At 36.4% G+C, this 25410-nt stretch overlaps 1 protein-coding gene across 3 annotated transcripts in view; it reads right to left on the bottom strand.

Annotated features, from left to right (window-relative positions):
* The window catches only part of GLRA3 (glycine receptor alpha 3), a gene marked incomplete at both ends in the record, with an annotated part of 73911 nt that overhangs the window by 7517 nt on the left and 40984 nt on the right, over window positions 1-25410 (bottom strand). For all 3 annotated transcript variants that reach the window (XM_083861961.1, XM_083861962.1, XM_083861963.1), the window contains 4 exons: window positions 160-306; window positions 1871-2085; window positions 14858-14995; window positions 25058-25140. In XM_083861961.1, coding sequence (XP_083718087.1) covers window positions 160-306; window positions 1871-2085; window positions 14858-14995; window positions 25058-25140 — 583 coding nt within the window. The remainder of the gene's footprint in view (window positions 1-159; window positions 307-1870; window positions 2086-14857; window positions 14996-25057; window positions 25141-25410) is intronic.

Below are 25410 nucleotides of genomic sequence, written 5' to 3'. Positions count from 1 at the left end.
TAGTCCTTGTAGTGACCCTCTGCCTATAGTGAATTTTATGCTGTGTTGCCATTTTATTTCTATTGCCACTTCAAGCTGCAGTGTGTTTACCAAATTGACCCTGCAGCCTGGAATAATTCAGTCAGACCGTTTAAGAGCTGTGAACACTGTTCCTTTTACCTTGCTCTTCTTCCTCTTGCGTCGGAAGCGCAGAAGCTCTTTGTGCTGCCTGGACACAAAGTTCACGGCTGCATACTCCAGGAGTGCAGAGAACACAAAGAGCAGACACACCGCCATCCAGATGTCAATGGCTTTGACGTAGGACACCTGGGAGAGGAGGCAGGAGAAGCCGGACTATGTTCAAACCACAGATGTGAAGTTTAGTATTTCATGGCAGGGGGAAGTGCATTAATATTTCCACATCCCAACAATACTTTTATTGAAGAAGATTTTCCATGGAAAGTTAGACAATAATATGAACAATTCAATCTATACATGTTAAATTTTTGTTAAAAAAAGTACTTTTTTACAAAATGCGTTTAAATCATTAACAGTTCCTTATAGGGTACTGCGTATTACATCACAAACCAAATAATCCTCAGGAAACACATGCTCTTTCTTCATTTGTCCTTTGATCTTTGAATGACACTAAGGAAGCAAAAAATAGTTTGTAGTGAGACCAGTGGGAATTCCTATACTAAAATGGATAGGGCTGAAAGTTCCTGGAATAAAAATCAGGTGGAAGAAAGGAGAGGTGGAGAGGGCTGATGTGTTCATTCTCTGCTAATATAGGCACAGTAAATCGAATGTATAATTTCAAATTAGCCCTGCAGTTTTGACACAGTGAAAGTACTAAAAATCAGCTACAGATCAGAGCTCATTGCAATCCTGCATTGCCAAGATCAGATGCAGGACATGATCTGAACCAAGAAAGTAAGGCCTATGCTGTCTTTGCAGATTTATAGGAGCTTTTTTATATAAGCAAGCATAGCTATCTTCAGGCCTCAAAATGTGACAAAAATAATCTTCAGCTCTGTTAGCCTCTTACACTGTTGTTTGTCTGAGTTTTTAGAGCATTCCATTTTATATGTTGATGCTAACTGGATGCATTCAGTTCCATATATTTGGGACACAAAGCATGCTCAAATCTTTTAGGGCTATCTGTTTTACTTTAAAAAAAAGTTAATTAGACAACCTAAAAGTATCATGTTAAAACTAATACAGAATTGAACTTTGTGTGTTTTTATTGTATACATTTTGTTTCTACTAGCTGCAATGGCATATGAAGATGGTCAAGGAATAAGCTTTAAAATGAAATGAAAAATATTTGAAGCAATTATAACTCAGAAAATGGAAATAGTTGATCATAGAAATAAACTTTAAGTGATTTTCATTGTGTTGAGAGTTATTTTTTGCAATTGTTTGGAGCTGTTAAGGTTCACATTTTTCTACACTTTAATGTAAATGTGTTTGTAACTAGTGAGCTAGGCAGTTTTGAGAAAGGAATATAATTGAGAATCTATGGTAAGAATCTATGGCATTTAGAATTTCAGTCATAACTTCTAGCGTCATGTCAGATACTGAGATGTGAAAAAGGATGAGCCAGTCAGTTAAGAAGGGTTTATGTTTATGTAATACTGAATAACATTGTTTTCACTAGTTATTAAGGTTTATGGAATTAACAAGATATGTGGCTGCCTATATAGTTGAGACAGGGGAGAAATAGAATGTGTTTGATTGAGGAATCAAAACATCTCTAAATATTTCAAAACTTTTTATCTGGTTTAGAAAATGTTTGGATGCTAATAATGAAGACACATAAGGTTGACTGAAAGTGTTTGCCACATAATATTATGATTAATAGAGTACAAGCAAAGGAAAGTTAGCCCACCTTTGGGAGAGACGCTCGTGAACCTGAGCTCTGTGTTGTCATGGTCAGTACAGTGGTTATGCCCAAAGCCACTCTGGCTGGAGCTGCATCCATATTGATCCAGAACGACACCCAGGAGAGAATCACGATCAGGAGGCTGGGGATGTACATCTGGATGAGATAGTAACCCATCTGCCTCTCCAGGTGAAAGCGGACTTCAATACACGTGAATTTCCCTTTTTAAAACAAAGGAGAAATATTCAAGAGAAATAGAATGTTTTTACTGTCAACATCTAGTGCACACTCCTAAAGAATGTATGCTATGTCAAATATATTTCTTCACTAGAAAAAGATTCATGTTTTGAACTCTCTAGAGTGACTTATAATACAGATAGTCCCATCATAATAGAAGTATCTACTGCAAAGAGAAAGGGCAGAATATCTAAAAAATAAAGAATTTGATAAGGTCTGAAATTCTTATTTTCTTATAAAAACCCCCCACAATTCATTATACCAATAGGAAATTTCCTCTGTGAGATCACACTTTTTGCAACTTATGATTTGGAAATACTTCTGTGTACAAGAAAAATACTTGCTTCCCCATTATATACTATCTCCTTCATATTTGGTTCAATTTTAAACTTAATTTTATTTTTATTAAACTAAAAATTGGGAAAAATAGTGATATCAATATGGGCATTAGGTTATCAATAGCAGAATCTGCTAAATCTCTTTGTGTTTACCCATTCAAACTATTCCAGCTCATAAGAGAAACGATCAAGTTTCAAGCACTCATTGAAAGACCAGCGATTAGGAAACTTTAGGAAGGTAATTAAATGACCTATTTTTATCCAGGTACTGAATATAAAGCTACTTCTACTAACTTATTCAAACCAGAACAACCACAACAAAAAATCTATTGGGAGCTCATAAAATTTCATAAACCCATCTTTTTCTATCAGCCAGGTTGTTGTGGGGTTGGGATTTTTTTCCACCCTGCAAGCTGCAGATTATTTCACAGATCTTGACCCAACCTCATTAGACTTTCTAATTCTGCCCAATGGCCATATCAGTCACATAAGAATGGTGCTGAAGGCAGTGCTGTTACTGTAAGTGCTGTATGCATAAAACAGTTGCTCACAGCAATAAATACACATAACTCAGTTTTCTTCCTTATTTTGAGTAAAAAGATTTCCTAATTCTAAATTTAACAAGGAAGGCTATATTGTTATATGTTTCTTAAGTGGTATGAAGCTCTTTGGTTATGTTTTCCCCTAATTTTTGACAGATATTCTCCTAATCAATTTCTATTTGTCAAAATGCCATTTTATACAAATTTTTTCCACATAAATAAAGATTTGATACTTATCAGATTAAAAATTATGTAATGGATTTATAAGCTTATCTTATACTAATATATTGTGGTTTATGCTGTCATAGCAGTGTTAGGCATACAGAAATGAACTTCAGATAAAGTCAAACAAATATTTTTATTTTAGGGATATTAAATATCTGAACTCCACTACTTTCATAACAGTTCTTTTAACAGGCCATTTTTCTATGATGCCATAATGAATGTAATTTTATCACAATTTTATTCTGCTGAGGCACTAAAAAAAATTAGAAAGCCATTTTGTTATGATGTTTAATTCTAAGGTTACATTCTGTATCACAGGAGTTTTATATCTGCAAGCTCAATTGTTAGTTCCATTCCTAATTGCCAGCGTTTTCTGAATCCTATCTACACTCCCCAAATCTGTGTCCCAGATCCTGCCTCAACCATCTGCTACCCCAGCCTCAAGACTAATTTCTGCCTCAGTCACGGGATGAAATCCTGGTTTAAAAAAGTGAATGGGAATTTTGGTGTTTACTTCAGAAAAGGGCAGGATTTTCCCCTACGTTTCTCTTCCACGGTCTTCAAAATACAGCTATGCAATTTAGTCTTCCACTTAGCAGTTCTGTAACCCCACGTCACCAGAAGTTCTGCACTGACTGGCCTTTGTTGGAATCATATTCTCACTTCAAACTGGTTCTTACCCTGAAGATTTCTTTTGTTTTTGTGACATTCATTCTGTTAATTCAGCAGCCTTGGACAGCAGCAGTCTCTGTCTCATACATCACAGTAAATCGTGGGGATAAAGAGTGACAGAAATGCATCAGCCCAATCCAGGTCTAAGCAAAGCCATTTTATTTGGCATCATATCGAAAAGAATTGTTCAGCATGCAACATTTCCTTCTTATAGGGTCCCATATTCTCCTTTCAAAACAAATTAGGAAGGAAAACTAAGGAGCATGGACTGCATAATAAATGCATATATGAAGTGTCAATAAACATTAGCTATTGTTTGTATATTGGTTTTTTTTTTTTCCATCCAGAGAAATGTGGGATAAGAGATCTGAGGTTTTTTCCTGAGGACTCCAGTGGACTTGAACTATTACAGAGCACTCAGCACAAAAATTCTGTGGTCCCAACCAGTGAAGAGTAAATAATATAGTAGCTCTGATATGGATTATTTATGTGGTTGCATATTTGACAGATTTTTATTGAACTAAAGAAGAAGAGAAGAATAGTCATAAGCAACAGAATTCTAAAAAATTAAAGAGATTCGTAATAAAAGAAGTGCAAACAGAATATATTGTAACCACAGGGAAGGAGAGAAAAAAGCCGGGATAATGAAGAGGCCAGAAGTAGGACTGAATGCTGTGTCAGAGAAAATATACAAAAGCATTTTTTGCTTGGCTTAGTATTTTTATAAATATCATTGGCAAGGAAAATACCCCTCAAAACCTAGAACACCAAGACCAAACAATAAATTGAAAAAAAAAAAAAAAGTGAAATGTGTCTCAAAGTAGAAAAACACTTTGCATAACTCTACATGTGTGACTTAAGATTCCTGTCTTTTTCTTAGAACCAGAGAGTTTATGGACTTGCCAGGCATATTTCCAGTGCTTCCTAGTCAAGACTATTATGTTCCTCTCTTCCAGTACAGCACTGAAAAAATAATATATAGTAACTCCTCAGGAAGACTGGTGGCTACCCAGCTAGACACCCTTCTCTATTGCTCCACTACCACGTATTGGAGAAAGGCTGCAGATGGAAGTCAATCCCAGCACTGCAGTTTCAGCAGTTGCTGGTCTAAGTGTGTGCAGTGGTCGGCTTCCAATGGGTGCAGCTCCGGCCAGCCCTGCCGCCACCACAACCCGGGGGCTCCCTTTGCCAGAGGAATGGCAAACCCCAGACCCTAGCGCAGGTATGGCAAGCAAGAGACGGGACTCTCGGGAGGTACCAACAACTGATGCGTACACTCGGAGGTGGGCTCCAGAGAGAGAGACCCCGAACCTCTTCGTGTACGGCTTTTTATTTGGGGGTGGGTTGCAAGGGGTAGGAACAATCTGAACCAATGACAATCAACTGGGGAGTGGCACAACAGCTAGCAATCATAACTACAACCAGTAACATTCAACTTGGGGAGGAGAGGTGCATAACAGGGAGGAGGGGAAATTACATAACCAAAGATTGACAGGTAACGGAAACTTGTAAACAACTATTATGGGGTGTGGGTTTCCAGGACAACAGGGGTTTAGGCGGGAAAGTCTGAGGGGAGGGGAAGCCATCTTGAACAATAAAAATAACTTTGAAATAACCATAAATTCAATCGGAACTGTGACCCACGCACCACCACAGTGTGAAAGAGTTGATTTTAGCTTTTGCCCTTCCTGACAGAAATAAGAACCACCTGCATAAACTTGGCTCATGCAGCTGAGTGGAAAAAGAAGCACTTGCAGCAGCAGATGTGAGCTCCAGCCAGCACAGGCTGTGCTGGTTTTTCCCACCTGAAGCAGCATCCAGCTTTGGGCCTCCTTTCTCCTCCTGTATTCCATTTCAAATTCAAAGCCTGGTTAGCTGTGGTTTAATCTATTTGACTGGATGGTTGAACGGATCAGAAGAGACATACCTATAAAGTCATCTCAGCTGGGGAATGAGATAGACAAGCAACTAAGAGCATTGCTCTAATAATGCATTTGCAGTACATGAAAGGTAAGATCCAGTTCATTTTGATGTGCACTGTGAATGTCAGAGAGTGCCTAGCTGGAGGATAGGAGTCCCTTGTGGGATTGTGGCTTTGCTGGGGCTGTGCAACAAATTAAGACCTGATGGTAGTGTCAGGCTAAATCTAAATGTAAATGTGCACACAATCCATTTTTGTGAAGCAAAAGAAAGAAAAACTATGCAGGGCTTCCCAAAAGAAGTATTTTTTCCTGAGCTGAAATTTCATTTTTTGTGTTTGTAAGTCAAGTCTCACCAGGGATTTAAGTGCATGAAAGGCCCCAAAAGTGCTGACTTGATGAGTGTTGTGCCTATGCATGTGAATTGAATGTACTGATGTACATGCATGCAATGGTGCATTTTTAACTCTTGCAAATTTTGTCTCTTTGGTAACATTGTTAGAGCTGCTGGACTGGCAAGATTTCCATGCACTGTCCATGCTGAAACCATTAGCATAGTGAAAAAACCAAAATTGTAGTCAATCTATATGATTTCTCTTTTCCCTAGAAAGCACTAATTGCTTTTGTTTGGAGTCAGTATCTAGATCACATTTTTTGTTGTTTATTCTATGGCCAACTATGAAGAAGAGCATTTTTGTACTTCAGGTCATGTTCACACTACACAGGCTCTTATGACTGTGGCATGTGCTGTTTAAAAAATGGGCTGTGCAGGCAGAAGTATGCCTGTGTCATTAAAAATTACTGTCAGTAGGATGGGATGTGCAGGAGAAATCAAGCATAAGTTGTAAATTCAGGCCATAAAGAATCCTCTTTTATAGTTTAATCTGTCTTAAACTCTCCCAGAGGTAAGAGTTGGTAGGACTTAAAAGTACTTGTTTCCTTTTAGCAGCTCTTAAGATGTCTTTTGGTGAAAGCTTTTCTTACTCTACAATGTACCTCTACAATGTCATAAATATATTACAATACCCAGGAAGGCTGAGTAGCTGTTTCTGAGGCTATACAGAAAGTTTTAATAAGGGAGAATTACTTCAGGATTCTGAGTCAAGGAAATTGTGTGCCTGAGAAATAATTAAGAAAGGAGTAACAATTATTAAGCTACTATGAAATTAAAAATTAATACCATAACAAAATATAAAATGAATAAGTATAAACAACAGGGAAAAGAACGAAGCATGCAGAGTTCAACTGTTAATCCATGCAGAATGGAGAGTTATGTGCTGAAGGTTCTTGATACTACTTCAGATAATAGTAAATGGTAGTCTGACCCTGTAACTCATTGATAATGCTAATAAATTATTTCCTGTGAAATATCTTATGGATATAGAGAAGACTGTGGCTAAAAGACTATACAGCTTAATGAAATTACATTAATCTATTTACTTTAAATAAGAGTCTTATGCTTACTGAATAGAGATGACTTAAAGCTTAGCACAATTGAACTGAGTTTAGCAAATCTGAATAAGTTTTTATGGTGCTCTGCAGAATATGTGTCTTGGATCTGGGAAGCAAATATTTTGTATTCTGATTCCAACACATCTGTCAATATGGATGTATATGACACAATTCTGATTTTACCAGTGACTGATAGCTAACAAGCAGCCAGTCTAGCAATCAAAATATTCCTAGCTATGGAGATCTGCTAACAGAATCCTGAGTCAATTGGACTGTGATGATGTTACTCTGCAACAACACTTCATTTTTTCCTCTTGAAAAACAGCCAGAGACAAAGGTTTAACATGAAATTAGAGAAAAAACTGAGAGACAGCAGAAAAGGAGAAAGGGAAAGTGGCTAGGATACATTCAACCTAAATGGCTGACTTAGATTTAGATCTCTTTATACTATAGAGAGCTTCTCCCACTTGTCTGTCTTATGGAAAGCCATTTCTTAAGCACCTCAATTCCTCTACTCCCCATATCCTGACAGATATCTAAAGCTTGAAAATTGCATCAGACAGAGTATTTGCCTCTCAGTGTTATTCTAAACCTCTGCATTTCTAGATATGTAAAGATCAGACTTTGTCCTCTTATGTGGAAAAGATAACATATTGCAAAACCCAGCTGACACTCTCTTCTTTGTAGAGATAAAAGTAATGATAGTTCTTTCTTCTCAAGACGAAAGTTTAAGACCTTTTTTCCAAAATGAAACAATAGGTGGACTCAAGAAATGGATTTGTGTAGATTGATGTAATATGGCTATATCTTATGCATCTTATGCTTTTGACTGCTTTCTCAAGTCCAATAGCTTGGATTCACAGGTTCTTACTAAGTGCTTGTCACTGCAGTGCTCTGAGTGTTCCTATCTACCCTCTCTACAAGGACAAATATTTACTCAAAACAAATATCTGTTGCAGGACAACCCACACTGAGACATGTAATATATATTGCAGATATGATCTTATTTCAGGCCATCATAGACACTCCCTTGGCTGTATTTATCCAGCCCTTCCTTAATGCTGGTTCTGGCTCTTATCACCTCATGAGCTGGGAAATGTCAATGGGCTACATAGTGGAAAGCTAGTCCCTTAAATACCTGTGTGTTAAAGCCCCAGGCAGATGAAGTTTGATCAATATTGTCCTGAGACAAAAAAAAAAAAAAAAAAAAATCATGTAATTAATCAATGCTTTTATTAAAGGCCCTGCAAATATATAAGCCCTAATATTTCACCTAGTACACAGGATGGAATTACCCTGGCAAAGGTCCTTGCCTTTAGTGAGAGTGTGGCTATTGGCTCCAACAGTCTTCAGGCATAAGGGATTGGTGGAAAAAAAAGTCCCCCAAAACAAAACAAAAACTAAAAACCAAACCAAAGAAATAAAAGACAAACAACAACAACAAAAAAAACCACCAAAAAACCCAAACCCAAACCAAACAAAAACAAAACAAACAAAAGAAGGCAAACAAAAAACTCACAATGAACCCACCAAATTTTATGTTTGAACTTATTTTAAGTTTGAATGTTGAAAGGAAATTTTCTGAGAACAATTTTACCTTCTAACAGAAAAAACATCTTAGCAGAAAATAGACAGGAGGAAATGAAACTGTATTGCCATAAGAGGGATCACACAGACCACCAGCCCTTTGCTTTTGCATTTTGTTGTGTGCTTTCTTTTTTCTCTGCATCTGCTAAAATAAGATTGCAATTAGCATCTCTTGGCAACAGCATGTTATGTATAACACTGCAGTCAGAATAGCAGATGATTTTCATAGAGAGGATGAAGGAGGATGAAATATATAAACTGACTTTTTCATAAGGCAATATTGTTCCCTTTACTTTCTTTCCTGTTTGAGTCATTATCAGAATCGTCACAAGAAAAGCAGTCCACTTGATTTTACCTTGTTGGGTAAAGACATTTCCTTTTTATTCTTCCAAGAATGTCACACTTCCTGCTTTACTTACTACTGAAATACAGCTAAATGCTTTTTAAAGTGTTTCTAAATGCTTTCCTTTGCCTTCCAGTCATATTTTTTAAAACAAAAAATAAAATTCATAAATTATATGTATGCAAAACTCATTATTTCAAGAGATTATACTTATAAAACTGATTACATATAAGTAAATTTGGCTTAGATTATTTTCATACCTTTCTAAGAAGAAGTCAGGATAATAAAAAAGAACTAGGTAAGTGCAGTCTCTAGAAACTTTCCAATTTGTACTTTAATATAAATTGCAATTTGAGTGTCTTTTGCTTATAAAAGTGCTAGTTTTTTCTTCATAAGATAGATAAAATACCACATCTATCTTCATACAGCCTGAATAGAAATAATGATTTTCCAGTATATAACATGTAGAACTAGACAAATTTTCATTTGCATGGCACTTGTCTATGTATCTAAAGCCAAGATTCACAAAATTACTCTAGGAATGTCGTACCATTCAATTTTTCTCTCAAGTCCCAGTCTGTGGATATCAGCAGTTATTGGGGGAAATCAGTGCTGAGGCTGTCACCTGTCTTTGACTACATAGATTCCTGGACAGTAAGGAAGTGTGCTCATGTAGCTTTTTTTTGGAAAAAAAGTACTCAGGCAGGTGGTAAACTTGATATTGGTGTAACACTGATAATGACTGCAGTAAAAGACAGATCTCAAGCTGAACAGAAGCCTTGTGATGTGAAAGACTTGTCATGAGCTGCACTGGGTGGGCAGAGAGGGGACAAGTATAAACTGGAGAGACATATTTAGACGTAATGTTTCCACTTCCAGGATGGATGATGAATTTCTATTCAATGAGTCTTTAAAGTAGAATGCTTGAATTTTGATCAGTGCAGGGTTGACAATTGTGGCCTCTTTGCCCTTGAGAAAATGCTGTGTTGGAGTCAGACAGTGCCATTTTGTGCATCTGGGGATGGTCACATCCTCAGCTTGCCTAGATTGTTTTCCAAAGTGTTTATAATTTCTGCTTTTTCCATGAAGGCATGAGCAGCTTCAGTGATTTCACACCCATAGACTATCTCCTAGGTAAAAAATACACACTTCCTTTTTGGAGAAAAGGTCTATGAATATAAACCTGAGGGAATTAAAAGTCCCAGAGAGAGTGGTTTGGGTGTTTGTTAATACAAGTAAGGGTTTGAATTGTTGTCAGAATAAAACATCAAAGTTATGTCTCCTTTAATCACTGTCAACAAGCTGGCAGCAAAATGGCTGAATATAATGCCCTGGGTTGGTTGAAGGTGAGACTTAGAAGGGCCACAATCTCTTAAAGGTTGTTAAGCAACCTTTTTGGCTATGGGGGAACAAATGGGATCACGAGAAAAATTTGTGTTTGAGATGTGCCTGGTAGGAAGTCAGATGGGGAGTGTGGAGCTGAGGAGATTTGCTGTTCACCAAATCTCAATTATCACAAATGGTCATGTACAGAATCCATCAGTTCTGGTGGTGAGTGTAGCAGTCATAGCTCCACCATTTCCAGGACCATCACATCCAATTCTCTGACCTAAAAGGCATTATTAGACCTAAGACAATTCTGAGCAGCATCACTCAAATGTGTATATAAAGCATTATCCATGATGCAGGAGTAAAGCCAAGACTCATTTGTGCTTGTTACCCAATGCCATTATGTATAAATTCATGCTACTCTATATTGGGCTTTTTGCAGTGGTGATTGAAATTATCTGTGATTGAAATAAAATTTAGGTGCTGCCCAAGGAAGGAATTAATGTCACATAGGAATTGCAGCAAAGCAAGACCATCCTTGTAATGTATATGGTTCATGTGTGATTTTTCTGGTTGTTATGATTCTACTTCACTTTCCAAATTGGTCACTGTGGATATGCCTATGGATACAAAACATGAAAATTGTCAGAAATGCTGTTGTGTCACTTTAGAACACAAGATTTGATGAGCCATTTTGCTGTACTGTTGCTGAAACTGTTACATCTCTATATTTAGACAGTTTATTTTTTCAGCTCTGGTTACAGTGAATTATTTTCAATTGTGCATGAAACACTGATGAGACATGCACTGATGAGTTTCCACATACTGTCCTAAAGCTCCATGTTAATTTGCTTCACAGGGAGAATTTTGGGATTTTTTTCTGTTCTACAGGATGTCTCAGAAGAGCTTTACATCCTGTGTTGTAACTGAATTAAATTTGAAAACTCTTCTTTGGTCACTTACTGCATACCAGCTGCAGTCGCTTAGCATTATTTTAAGAATTTGTTTTATCTAATCTGTCATAGACCACAGAAACAGACTTCACATCATTTTTTAAAAATTGCTTTTTTGTAAATTTTGTGGTTCTTGTGGAGTATCCTAAAGGCATATCTGCCTGCAGTATCCCATTACAGAAGCCTTAAGAAAGCACATTACTGATCATGTATCCAAGTGACATAGTGAAAATAGTTGTTGTTGTCTTTTAACATAATGCTTATGGGGTTTAAAACTATAAATGGTACTTATTAATATTGATTGTAACAAAGAAATAAAGGGAATTCTTACTCTCCCAGAAATCAAACCCTTCTAATCTGATTAAATTTGCTTAATATAGAAGATTTGAATTTAAAAAAAAAAAAAAAAAAGTGAAACAAAACAAAACCAAAAAATTTGGACAAAATACTGTTATCTTGAAGAGGAGACTATTATAATAAATGTAGTCCTCCATGGGTAAAAACACCTTTTGTTTTTGATTTGCCCTGACGAAGTTCTATAGGTGTAATTTTGGTGCTGTAACTCAGAGCAGGCAGCTCTGGTGAGCACATCCCCTTCCACCTGCTGCTCAGCATAAATCACATTTTTTTCTCCTCTGCCCATCACAGGCAGGTCCCACAGCTGTGCAATTACTTTATTTTTTGCTGACATCTTATAACATTCCCATCCTCTACCTGCACCCAGGCTTCCAAGCTTTCTGTGTTATCAAATGCCTTGATTTTTTTGTGGACACGTTAAACAGTCCAATTACTTTTTCAGTAACTTCATCTTTCCAGGGCTGTGGGTTGCACTCACATCTTAGAGCATGTTTGGCCACAGAAATGCCATTTGGCCAAAGCAATACAGAATACAACAGGCTATTTGGCCAGATTTTTGCTGGACTTATTGCAGCAAACCCTTTCTCTCACCCAAATGTAACAGAATTTCTTGGAGACAAGCACACTTGTAGAATAATATCTCTTGCTCCTGCTTCTCCACTCAGGTTAGGGCCACAGTGAAAAAAAAAATCAATATATATATATTTAAGTTGACCCCATGTAACCTAGTGTAGTGTGCCTAGGCATAGCATATTTTCCTATTTTTCCTTAGATAAAAAATAATACCAAGTTAAATAAGCTTGAAACATAGGTTGTGAAGAAAAATGCTGCGTCTTCAAAATATTGAAGAAATGAAGTTTTAGTCAAAATCACAAGGTTTAAACTCTTACATATGTATGAATGTAAGGTCTCAGACAAATGAGTAAAACTTAGCTTTGGATGGAGTGTTTGAAAATCACTGGAAATTCTGAAATTTTAAACCATGTTTCCATTCAGTATCAGGTTAAGCATCACAGTAATGTCTTAATTTTTCAGAGGTTTTTGATGCATCATGTTATGCAAATGAACTTTAGAAAAAAGAGCAGAAAACCCCACACCATGATTTCTCATTAGTTAATATCATATACAGGATATAGAACCAATTACAGACACTCATTAAAATGGCACAAAAGCAGGAGAATCCTAAAAAAGAAAGGGTAAGTTGCTATCTCAAAGGAGGAAGTGGAAAAGAATGAAAATAAAATTTTCTTATTTTTCATAAGGATTATGGTAGAAAGGAAAAAAGAAATAATAGGAAATTCTATCATATCATTAACAAAGAAATGTCTGAATGAAAAAAATCCTCTTCTAGAGGATATGTATCACAAATATTAGAAGGTTTTTAAGGATTATCCAGATATTAGCATTTGTACAATAAAAGTGCATGTTAAGTATTCCCAATTTATTTTAGGGAACACTTCAAAATATCTCTATCAGTATCTTCCTACTCTAAATGGAAATTATGAAAGAACCTTCCTTTCTCTTAGGGCACCACTGCAGTTGTGATAAAACTCAGTGTTGGAAAGCACTTCTTCTTAATTTGGATTTTTGCAGGACATTCCTTATGTATACCACATATTTAATTTTCTCTCCCTGACATTTCACCAGAATCCAAATGAATCATTCTAATCTTAAATTTTAAGACATGTTTAATCATACTGGAGAGCAAAAACTAAAAGGTATATGGATTAGAATGGAAGAGTTTAGCTTTTTCTTTTCTCAAGGGGATAGATAAACTGTGCATTCTTAGGCTTTGCTTTTCAGGATTATTGTGCTTGTGATTGTTCAGTTATTCATCTAGTCTTTCACAATTAAAAATAAAAGTATAATAACTATATTATCAATTTTAATCCCCTCCTTTTTCAAATAATCCCAGAGATGAGCTAAATATCTCAGTTCAACAAAGGCTGCAATTCAGTATCATAGAATCATAGAATTAGAGAATTATAGGATGACTTGAGTGGAGAGACCCTAAAGATCCCCTAGTTCCAACACCCCTGCCATGGGCAGGGACACCTTTCATTAGACCAGGTTGCTCAGAGCCCAAATCAACCTTGCCTTGGACACTTTCAGGGATGGGACAGCCACAACTTCTCTGGACATCCTCTTCCAGTGCCCCACCACCCTCCCAGTACAGAATTTCTTCCCGAGATCTACACTTACTCCCTTTCATTTGAATCCATTCAACCTTCTCCTGTCACTGCATGCTCATGTCTGGTTTGTACACCTGGCCATTGCACACTAAGAATCCTTTCAGCTCATTCACATTTCCCCCTTGCTGTATGAACTAGGGCAGGGACAACTTGGTTTGGCATCCCTATGTCCCTTTCTCCTGACTGAGCCACACTGTGATCAGTGCACAGCACTCTTTCCCCTTGCTGTATGAACTAGGGCAGGGATAACTTGGTTTGGCATCCCTATGTCCCTTTCTCCTGACTGAACCACACTGTGATCAGTGCACAGCACTCTTTCCCCTTGCTGTATGAACTAGGGCAGGGATAACTTGGTTTGGCATCCCTATGTCCCTTTGTCCTGACTGAGCCACACTGTGATCAGTGCACAGCACTCTTTCCCCTTGCTGTATGAACTAGGGCAGGGATAACTTGGCTTGGCACCCCTATGTCCCTTTCTCCTGACTGAGCCACACTGTTATTAGTGCACAGCACTCAGACCTTTGGATTTCAGTGGTGCTTCAGGTCCCACATTGTAAATGTGGTCATGGCACCTACTGAATAAGTAAAACCCCTGACTGAACAGTTTCTGAATTATTTCAACTCTGTATTTTCTTAAGGTACCTAAAATTGAAGTTTGTTCAGTTTTAAGGTAGTTTTGGTTTGCTTGCCAGTTATTTAAGACTTCATTACCTGGCACAATGCACTTGTGCATTCTAACCCTCTTCTGAATTCAGTGAGAATATTTAAAATATATAAAATATAACCCAACTGTGACATTTATGATAACAATAAATATTAAATGTCTTTTCAGTTGTAACTTTCTTACCTGTATTGTAATGCTTGGTGCAGTAACACAAATCCTTTTCTTCTTTCAACAAAAACTGTGGCAGAGTGAGACCTTCTGCTACTTGAACCGCTCCCTTTTCTTGCCACTCAAAAATGAGATCATTCATTGTGTATCCAACTAAAACAAAGAAAAAGCCCAAATAAACTCTAAGTCAGCTGCAAACTTTGAAAAGCAGTAATATATCAAATTACAATATTTTAAATAAATGTTATAAAAAGGAGGTGATACAGAGGGTTTGCTTGTACCTGTTAATCACAAATTTTTATCTGCCATTCTATATCATACTGAATTGGAAGAGACAAAATGATATTTTATGAAACTTTTAAATCTTAATAATTAGATGGTCTATTAATGGTTTCAACAAAAGCATTTAAATTAGCCAAACATCCAAACCTCTTGGGTGCTTGGGAACAACTTTCTTTCCCCAGCCCATGAAGGATAAAATAGACCCTTCACACTCAGATCTCTTCCTGCTTTTACTTGGCGTGAAATGTGGATTGTCACAGTTATGTTTATGGATTTATGTCAACTTGAACGGTTAAGTGCAAATTGTTCAAAGACAAAAATGAATTAAAAATTCTGCAGTGGTATTAGTTGAATTAAAAACCTGCTTTTCTCTGAGACTGGAACAACACATGGGAAAGCAATTAATTATAATCTTCTCATATTAACTGACTGTGACATATAATGATATTAAGAAGCACTCAGCTTTGTTATTCAGTCTCTTGCACTTATTCATACCCCATGTACGTGTATAGGATTAGATATATGAAACAAAAGACATACTAATCAAGGCCCAGATTTTAAGCACAAGTACTTTTCCTTCTATTTCCCTCTCTCAGATAAATATTTGCATGGGATATCACTGGGGAAAATATCCCTATTTCTTCTGAATACATACAATCTGTTAATTTTTCCAGGCATTTAATTGTAACTTTTTTTCTAAATAAATTTTTTCTGGTTATTACAACTGGAAATACAAGGCTTCAAATTTCCATTCAAGTCTGAACCACATATACTAGAAGGGAACAGAATGGTAAAAGGAGATTTTTTTTCATCTATTTTATATAGCTTTCAGCTTCTTTGCAATATTTCCTTTCTGCTTTAGTCCAATACTAATAAACTGTTGAAAACAACCTGTTGAGAACCAGAAATTCTTTTAACCTTTAACAGTTCTTACTGTTCTTTAACAGTAACAAATGAATATTTAAAGCATATTGTTCAGAACCTTCTGAGAGTAACTGCCTGCCCAAAATTTTGAGTTTCAGCAAAAGAATTAATGTCTTTGCTGTGTGGGCATAAATCTTACCCCATTATATTCAGTGACTTCATTACTCTTTTAATATACCTATAAATGGCATTCAGTGACCTGATCTGCTGACCTGATAACTGACATACACTTCATCTTTTCTCATCTATATTGAATGAACCTAGGAGCTAAGAATTAGTATTTATAGATGTAAAAATGTTTTCAACACTTCTTCCTTGTAAGTTCTTGATGTTTCTTTTGGTGAGAACCTTTATTCAGGGTATTCACAGGATCCCAGGCTGACTGTTGATTTACTTTGCACTTTTTTTGAGGCTGGATGAATATGACAAAAATGAGACCACCATGTCCTTTTTAAAAAGTAATTAAGATCAGACATTGCTCAAGCCACAACAAGCATGTATCAAAGGTGCAAGAAAACACTTTTTTTTCTTATTGGTTGCATGATATTCCATGAACACAGTTAAATGCCATAAAGTGTGAAAAATCAGAAGTATGTATCTTTTCAAACTTCGCATGAATTCAGACAAAAAGCAGTTGTGTGTAAAGCAGATTAGCACTTGAAGCATGTAGATTATGGCCAGAAGTGAATTCCCTGAGTAAAACTCATTGAACTGGCAAGAAACAACTGCTGTGTCAAAATGCACTTCACTAAATCAGGTCCATTCATCTCTAATGCATGCTTTTAATTTTGGTTTTCTACTCTGCCCACTAATTCTTCTATAATGCAATATAGTACAAGTGATAGCAGCATATTCAAAATGCTGATGTAGTAATTAATTTTTGTCGAGTTTAAATTTTAAATGCACAAATATAGCATTAGCATTCAAAACTGTAACTTCAGTTTTGTATGTCAAGCTCATAGTCATAAATTGTCTTAAAATAGAGAGAACTTAATGGAGATGTGAGTTTATGTTATGCCAAATATATTTAAAATAGTATAATGTTTCTACCAGTATGTTAAATTAAATTAGCTTGAATGACATCAAAAGAAAATATATTTTTCAATTTATTTTATGAAGAAGACCTGCTGAATAACACAGTGCTTAACATTCAGAATTTCATGGCACTGTGTGCATTGTGCATAAGGGGAAAAAGTAATTTCTATAGAAATCACCCTTTAAAACTACAATAGTGTGGTATTTATACTATACAGTTAGGTATGTGTTGTTACATATACAATGAACCTAAAACACAGTATCCTGGCACACTAATTTTGGGACCTCTGCTGATTAATTGTAATAACTGTCCCTGTCCTGTTCTAGAAATTCTAAACCTGAAGTCCACTTGAGCTTTTGGTTCTTGGCTACTTGCTACCTGATCAACAAATGTGCACTATCTTTAAAAGAATTTAAGAAAAAAAAAGTCATTCAGTAACAAAAAATTAACTAAAAGCCTAAATGCCTGTTGCTGATACTGGTCTGCTTTTGAAGATTAGAGATACACTGTGTGTATTTTCCAAATGGTGTATGAGACAAAAAATCTGAGAAATTGCATTCCATTCCATGGTTAACACTGTGCAGATGGAGGAGTGAAGTGTGGTCCTGAATTGTGAAGGCTTTATCCTGAATGGATGTGTGGTTACCTGTACAAACTTGTGCTACACATGTTAATTATATTGTTAGACATATTATGCAACTTGTAGGCACTGCACTGAAATATGTAGCATTTATAAAGAACAAGACATTTCTCTTTAGGGCCTATAAGGGATTAACTAGGACCCAATATGATATTTATCCTCTCATTAAACCAGTTTTTATTTTTTGACTATGAGGTCATTCTGGTGACTATTATAAATTACTACCAGATATTTTTATTACCAGTGACTGGGAAGTACAGTGTTATTTAGGCCATTCCTAGTGGATAAATTTTATTGTTGAAAAAAGGGCAGTTAGTCACTAACGTAGGTAGTATATGAGGGTGCAGCTCAATGGTGCAAAAAGTGAATCTTTTATTCTACATGAAAAGCTGAAAGCAATGGAGGCTATAATCTAGCATGGTATTCAGAAGCAGACCAACCTAAACTAAATCAAGTTTCTGTCACTGAAATGCCGTGTGCTAGGGTTAGGGTTTGCAGGGCATGAATGAATGAAGGTTGGGAAAGGAAGTAGAGATGGTAAATTGTGTTTTATGGAACAAACACAGTTTCTGTGGCTGAAGAACTGTGCAGTACTTGATCTTACTTAATTCTATAAAGATAATACTAATTATACAAAATCTAAGTGGTATCATCATAGAACTATAAAGAAAATATAGTAAAAACAACCTTGTTATGTTTGGACAGTGGTGCTCAGGACTTACAGGGTTGGTTAGGTTACACTAATACACTCTCTATTTACCCAAAGTCTGAGGTCTTGCACATCTAAAATGTAAAACCAGATGGTAAATTGTTGGCAATTATATGACAAATACACCATCCCAGGAGGAGAACGCTTCCAGGGGGAGGATTTCTCAGGAAAACTCCAGAACTGTGTGAATGCATGGCACTATAGCCTCTGTGCAAACAGTTCTCTTAAAGAGACAAGTAATTTTCAGGAGCCTGAAGTCATTGCAGGTAATTAGCTAATGAAGCATATACTGGCAGACTGAGAGCTCTGCCTGAGATGAATATGATGAACTAAAGAAACTAAGTAGAATTTAGAATTTAATAGAAGGGGAGAGGGTCTCAAACAATTGGGAAACTTGGATTTGGTTTGCAGAAATATTATTTTAGAAAACAATGTGCAACAGAGTTGATGATAAATGTGACAAAATGGAAGTAAAACTCTGTCACATTAACAGAGGGAGAAGGTGGAAGAGATAAGGCTTTGATGAAAAGTAGTTCTCAGGACTTGTGCCTGGAATAGTTGATGGAGAGTTTTGAATAACTGGATGCCAAATAAAATTAAATTGTAGTGGTGTTTTATTTAGTTGGTGTAATCTATGCAAAACTCTGACAGATGGTGGACAAGACAGACATAGTAACTTTAGCATTTAGACAGCACTGAAAATTGTTTAGCTAGAGTGAAAATTTTCAGCATTTTTCAATTACAGGTTCCAGGAAAAAAATCAGGAAAAAAGAAAGTGGTCCTACTAAAATATTTCTAAGTAAAAAGGGTATCTACAATGTCTTGAAAGAAAAATCAAACTTCCCTCTTGGTCTGACTCATCTTTCCCAGAAAAAGTTATCTCTTCAAAAATGGTGTTGAGAAGTTGTTATCAACACTCATATGAGGTTCCTGAAAGAAAGGATTAGACTGTTTTTGTTTGGTTTTTTGTTTGTTTGGGTTTTTTTTAACACTACCATTAATTATAAATATCAACTTTTCATTCATCCAATTTTGAAAGTATAGGACTAAAGCCTGCCTTAAATAAATAGACTCCCATTCAACCCACATCAGTTGACATTACTCTATAGAAATTAATGGAACCAAGATACTTATATCAGTTGCATGCTAAGAGTAGGAAGATTTTATTTCAGCTAATTCAGTATCAGTGGTAGGCATTAACAGCCCATTATCTCATAGACAAGACAATGAACATCCAACAAGTTTGTCTTGAAGAATTGTTGAGGTGTCTAACATCTTTCTCTGGCTTCTCCAAGGACTACAGAAACACATGTTATTCAAGGCAAGCAGCTCCCTTGTTCCTTTAGAGACTCTACACCTTTGAACTGTCATTGTCGTGGCAATTCCAACATAATTCCTTTATTTCATCTGCTGACACTGTTTTATTTGCTTTTTCCATCCACCTTTAGCAGCACACATGTCTTTCCAAGCCACAAGCAAACTTGTGATCCAGGTGAATATCAATATATCCTGTAAATTTTCTGCTCATTCTGTTTTATTACAAGTATCTTCCCTTGTGTCATTTAAAAATATGTACAGGTATATTAAAACCCAACTCTTTTCCTCATGTTCGATAAACAGACACATATACAGCATGAAACAACTGAGCAGAGTATCTGGCTTTTTTGTAAAAGAGTTTAGTTCAACTGCAGAATTTATTTTTTAATCCCAGTGATTTATCTTAATTCCATTCTCATTTCTTTAATTTTTAGTAAGGTACAGGTCCAAAAGTAACATCGGATTTGGTCAGCAAACCTATCAGTCCTTTAGGTCTTCAGTTGATGCAAGAACCACAGCCATGTTGAGCAGGGTTATTCCACCACCCTCCTGTCAGGCATCCCATCAGTCTGCCTCCAGGACAGGCTGCCTGCACATTACTGTCCCTAAGAGCACGACAGACATTTGAATTGTGCCCTAAATTCCCAGCAACACAGCAGGGGGAAGATATGACAGAGCTAACAAATATGGTTTTGGCTTGAGGTTAGAACAAATTCTTCTACATTATGCACTAAATATATTAGCTTCAGAAATGAGCTGTGATTCATTTCAAGGCTAAATTTGTGCTGGAGCTCCAAGAAAGCAGGATTTTATTCAATGTACTTTCCTTTGCAAAGGCTCTGCCCCTTGCACTGCCCTCTGTGTTGTTCGGAAGGAATCTCTCCCTGGGGAGTTACAGGTTTATTCTTCTTAGCCTGAATTTTGGAAAAGAGTAACATTTCAGCTGAGCATTCTAGTGCATCTCTCAAACCTTCTATTCCTTGCTGAAGCCTCCAGCTGTTCAGCTATCACTTTTATTCTCATTTCAGTATGTCAGCAGCAGTTGTACAGTTGCTGTTGCCCTTTCACCCTGCTCTGGCCAGGAGCTGAAGACCACAGGTATCCTGATCTTTGTAGCTGTGTCATGTCTCACTTCAGGTGGACACAATAGCCTGAGTCACCATCTTCAGAATAAAAACTACAGCCTGAGCAGTTGATCATTTTTGTGCCACTGAAATGCAAGCGAGAGAAGCAATGTGATTTCTGCACCTTCTGGCACTGACAGGCATTGACCTGTGTGTCCACACTTTATGTAATGCAGGTAGAGACTGGAGGATTCCTTGGCTGATGACAAATACACTCGAGTTATTTTATCTTTCTTATGTTTTCTTTGTCCTGTTGTGGAAAAGGAAAAATGTGCACATACTTTTCTGTAATGCTATAGTTTGTACTGCTGCAGCCTGCACACCCATCTTTTTACTTGTACAATCTCCAAATTAGAGACTGAGGGGAAAGAAATTGTGAAAATAAGAACCATGTAGTACAGAGGGAATTTTCTTTAACAATCCAGAAGACAAGAACATTATTATTTAGAAAGACTAAAAAGCCTCTGTAAATCAAAAGGGGGGAAAAGGGCCACTGTATAATTTAAAAACAAATGTCAAATTAAAATTATAAGTTAAGAAAATGTTTTATGCCTTACCTATGTTGCTTTTCATAGTATATTTTTTCTTTTGTAGCTTAGTATTTTCAATATTCTTTGAAAATTCAGGAATATTAAATGTCACATGGAGTTATAATTGTAATTTATGAATAAAGGAATGCTGTGAGGTAAAAGCAAAACTTAAAAAAGAAAGACAACAAGCTTTAGCATATGAAAGAAAAACATTTCTTTCCTGGGAGACAGGCCACAGAAATAAGTATGTATCTAGCTGACATTTCTTTGTATCTTATTCAAGCAGAATAAAACTAAAATTATCCCACATGCCTATAGGCTGCCCTGGTGTAAGGCATAGAACTGTAGAAGGGATTATTTCATATGTGCATTTTCATTTGTTCCCTTTCTAAGATAAAAAAGCAGCTCATTCTGGCTGCTGAGAAATCATTTGGTAAAATAAATCCTTTAAAATAGAAGACATTTCCACTTAAATATTTTTCAGACACTTCATGATTTAATGAAGTACTTTTACCAGGGGCAAATCCAGCTGCTCAGACTGACCTTGGAGAAAACATCACATGAGCCAGCTAAAAATACAGATATCATTTGGGAAAAAAAGCTATACATTTTTTCTCTTAGATTTTTTCTCTTAGACTTTTCTATGATGGAGCAACAGTATCAATACTGAAGGAAAGTATCTAGTACCAAAAGAAATTACTACTTAAAGGAGAGACAAAACCCATGATCTGTCTCTTACAACTGTCAGTCTTTGCAACCCAGTGATAAGATGAGTAAAAAAAAGATGAGTGATTTATTCTAATTTGCTCAGTGACACATGCAGGAGCAAGGCTTGCAAGATCAGATACAGTTTACAGAAACTGTGAGACAAATGAGACAAATGGGCCTTGGAAATTCACAATGTACAATGTCCTGCACAACTTGGCACTCAGCAGGAAAAGCAGCACTGATCACCACTTCAAAAAGAAACATCTGGAAGCATGGCTACTGCTGTCGTGCTCCTGCAAACACTCTGGTTTTTATAACATAGCCTGGTGGTCAGATCATTCACTCAGGACATGAGAGGACTGTGTTTTCTGTTTTGAACCCAAATGTCTTCCACTTCCCCAGACAAGGCATTAACCACTGGGGTTAGTGCTTTGATCTCTGTGTTTACATTGTCTCACTGTGCACCAAAAACTGCAAGGCAGACAGCCAGAGCAGAGTATGACACTGTGGCCTAGAAATTAGAGATGCTTGGATGGATTCCGGCTCTCAGGGTTATGTCAGTTCTTACCTCAGGAGATTTGATGTGAAGCCTGGGAAAATGCCAAATGCACCCATCCTCCTTTTTTCTTCTATAATTTTAAATAGAACTGGATGCCTTTTCTTAGCCAGAGAGTCTGGAATTTGAATGTTTCTACTCATCCTTTCCTAAGTTTTGGAAATTGGTCTGAGTTCACTCTCATATAAACTGTTTTGGTTTTTTTCAACCTGGTTATTCTTCTTCCCAGCATGTAGATATTCTTTGCAACACGTCCAAGTTTTCTATTTCCTTTCCTGTACAGAGAAACTGGCTATGGACAGGTGAATTCCTGCTCTCAAAGGTCTAGGATCTCAGAACTCAGGTCACTGTACACATCTGCCTTGGATTTGTCCCAAAATAATCTCAGGGAATTGCTGCCTTGCTCTTGCAAACCCAACTGGCTATTCTGCTATCAGATATTTAAGCATATCCAGAGCTCCCACATGCTACAACATTTTCTGCCTCGGGCCATCATCTTTTCCCACAGTCTGTTTTTTCATGTCTGAAGTTACAGGTAAAATAGAATTAGACAAGGCAATATGGGAAAAGATTTATTACTTGTAACTTCCTTATGAAATCAAATTTGATCTCTGTGAATAAAGAATTTGAAGCAGTCATCTGTATTTTCTTCAGCTTTTCTTTTGTGAGATCTGCCTCTCTTTACCATGTGAATGTGCAGCTGGGAACTTACTCCCACTGAACTCAATGATTAAAAACAAGACTCCAGTGAAAAATGTTCTGCTGGAAAATACAGTAGAACATCTACAGTGCTATTCAACTAATAAATGTTGGTTCCCTGTGGTGTAGTTTGTGGGAATTGTGTGCTCCTGCAAGGTTTCTCTAAAGCAAACCAGATGCCTGTTTGTTCAAGAATGCTCAGTTGTTGTCTGACCTGTCCTCACAACAGCTGAAAGAGAGGAAAAATGCAGCTGAGTTTTATGAAGCTGTTAAAGCAAAAATTTAAAAACTTTTTTAAACATTTCTTTAATGACACATTTTGCTTGTTCAGTCAAACACTATGACCCTTTGAAAGTCCCATCTGCATGTACTCTGATGTAACTGCCTCCTGTCAACCTTTTGTTTAGTCACATTAATTATCCAGATGACATAGGTCATCAGTAGGATGATCTGCTAACACTGACTGTGGAGTTTCACTCAAATCCTGGATATACAATATTGTCCTAAATTCCTTGACATTTGCAGCACATAATGATCTCTCCTTTTTAGTCAAGAAAATTTCTGCTGTCAGATTCAGCTGTTGTCCTCATATTGAAAGGCTGCTTCATAATGTTACCATCTGTCCATTGTAATAAAAGATAGATCTGGCTTTTGTACGCACCCTGCAATAGTCTATAAAAGCATATAAAAGTGTATAAAACCATACAACAAACAGTTCTGACATACTGACTGATAGATAATTGCCTCCCCTTCCCTTAGGTGCTGCTTTGTTCCAGTAAAAGAAGAAAAAAACCTCCAAAAATGTGCTCATAAAATTATGTGCATTGTGTTTCTGATCTAGGATATGTTTCAAATAATCCAGTATGTTCATTCTATATGCACAATTCTTTTATTTTTGAAATATTTTACTTGTTGGTCCTGACACTGTAAATCTAGATATTTTAGATGAATACTTCTTAATCTGCCTTGCCCCTGTCATTTATTTTCACAACCTTCAGATTGCTGGAAGCTTTCAATTAATGTTTTAGATTATTTTATTTTGTTCTTTGCATCATTAGGAGGATTTTTCTGCTACAACTCTCTTTCAAAGTCCTCTCATTTTAAGGCAAACAGCAATTCCCAAATACTTCATATCACAAGGAAAATGAGAATATAATGCATCAGACAGAATAGCTGGTTTCTCATTTTGTGAGTGTGTTTGTGCCTTGAAATGGCATAGCTGCTTTACACTTTCCATCCTCTTTTAACTCCCAAGATATCAAGGTAGATGATAAGTAAAATACACATCAGAATATAACAATTTTGTTTCACATAAAATCCCATAAATCACTTTAAGTTATTCTTATGTTTCCTTTATGCTCTCCCATATTATTCACCTTCCGTATGTGTGAACACAGAACTTATGGTGAAACCTTAGATACAGAAATTTCATATAAAAATAAACTGCCACTGGGTACTTGATTTTAATGGTAACTTCAGATTTACACAAAACTCTTGATTTTCAGTTCAAATAGGTGTGAAAGAACCTCTTCCTCTTGAAATCATGTATTTTTCAGAGATTCTATTGATTAAATAGAAGATTCATTTTGAAAACTTGTTCTTGTACCACTACAAGGGGTTTTCCTACCTCCTGTATAGCTGTTGTAACCCCTGCAAAAGCATGTATAGGATAATACATTAACACACTTACAGCTTTCCAGCTGCATTATACATGTTTGCACATCCATTGGAAAATTTTTGAGATCCATCGGACAGGAAAGTATTAAAGTCAATCTGAAAGAACACAAAAAAACCATTAAAAATATACCCCCCCAAAAGACAAAGAACTGTGCAAGAAGAATGCATGAATACAATGGAAGAAATTTCAAATAGAATAAAGACTTCAATAGAAAGCTCTCAGAAAAGATCTCTATTAGCTGAACCAACCTAACTCAGCCTTCCATGAAAATATGGAAAAAATTTTACAGACTTTCAGAAAAATAATTTTTTCATAGGGTTGCCTAACTTAATGAGAAGTCTAAAGGAATGCAGCAACAGTGTGCC

Source organism: Zosterops lateralis (genome assembly GCF_965231275.1).
Source record: "Zosterops lateralis genome assembly, chromosome: 5".
NCBI lineage: Eukaryota > Metazoa > Chordata > Aves > Passeriformes > Zosteropidae > Zosterops > Zosterops lateralis.
The sequence above is the reverse complement of the archived record's forward strand: the minus strand, read 5'-3'. Positions and strand labels throughout refer to the sequence as shown.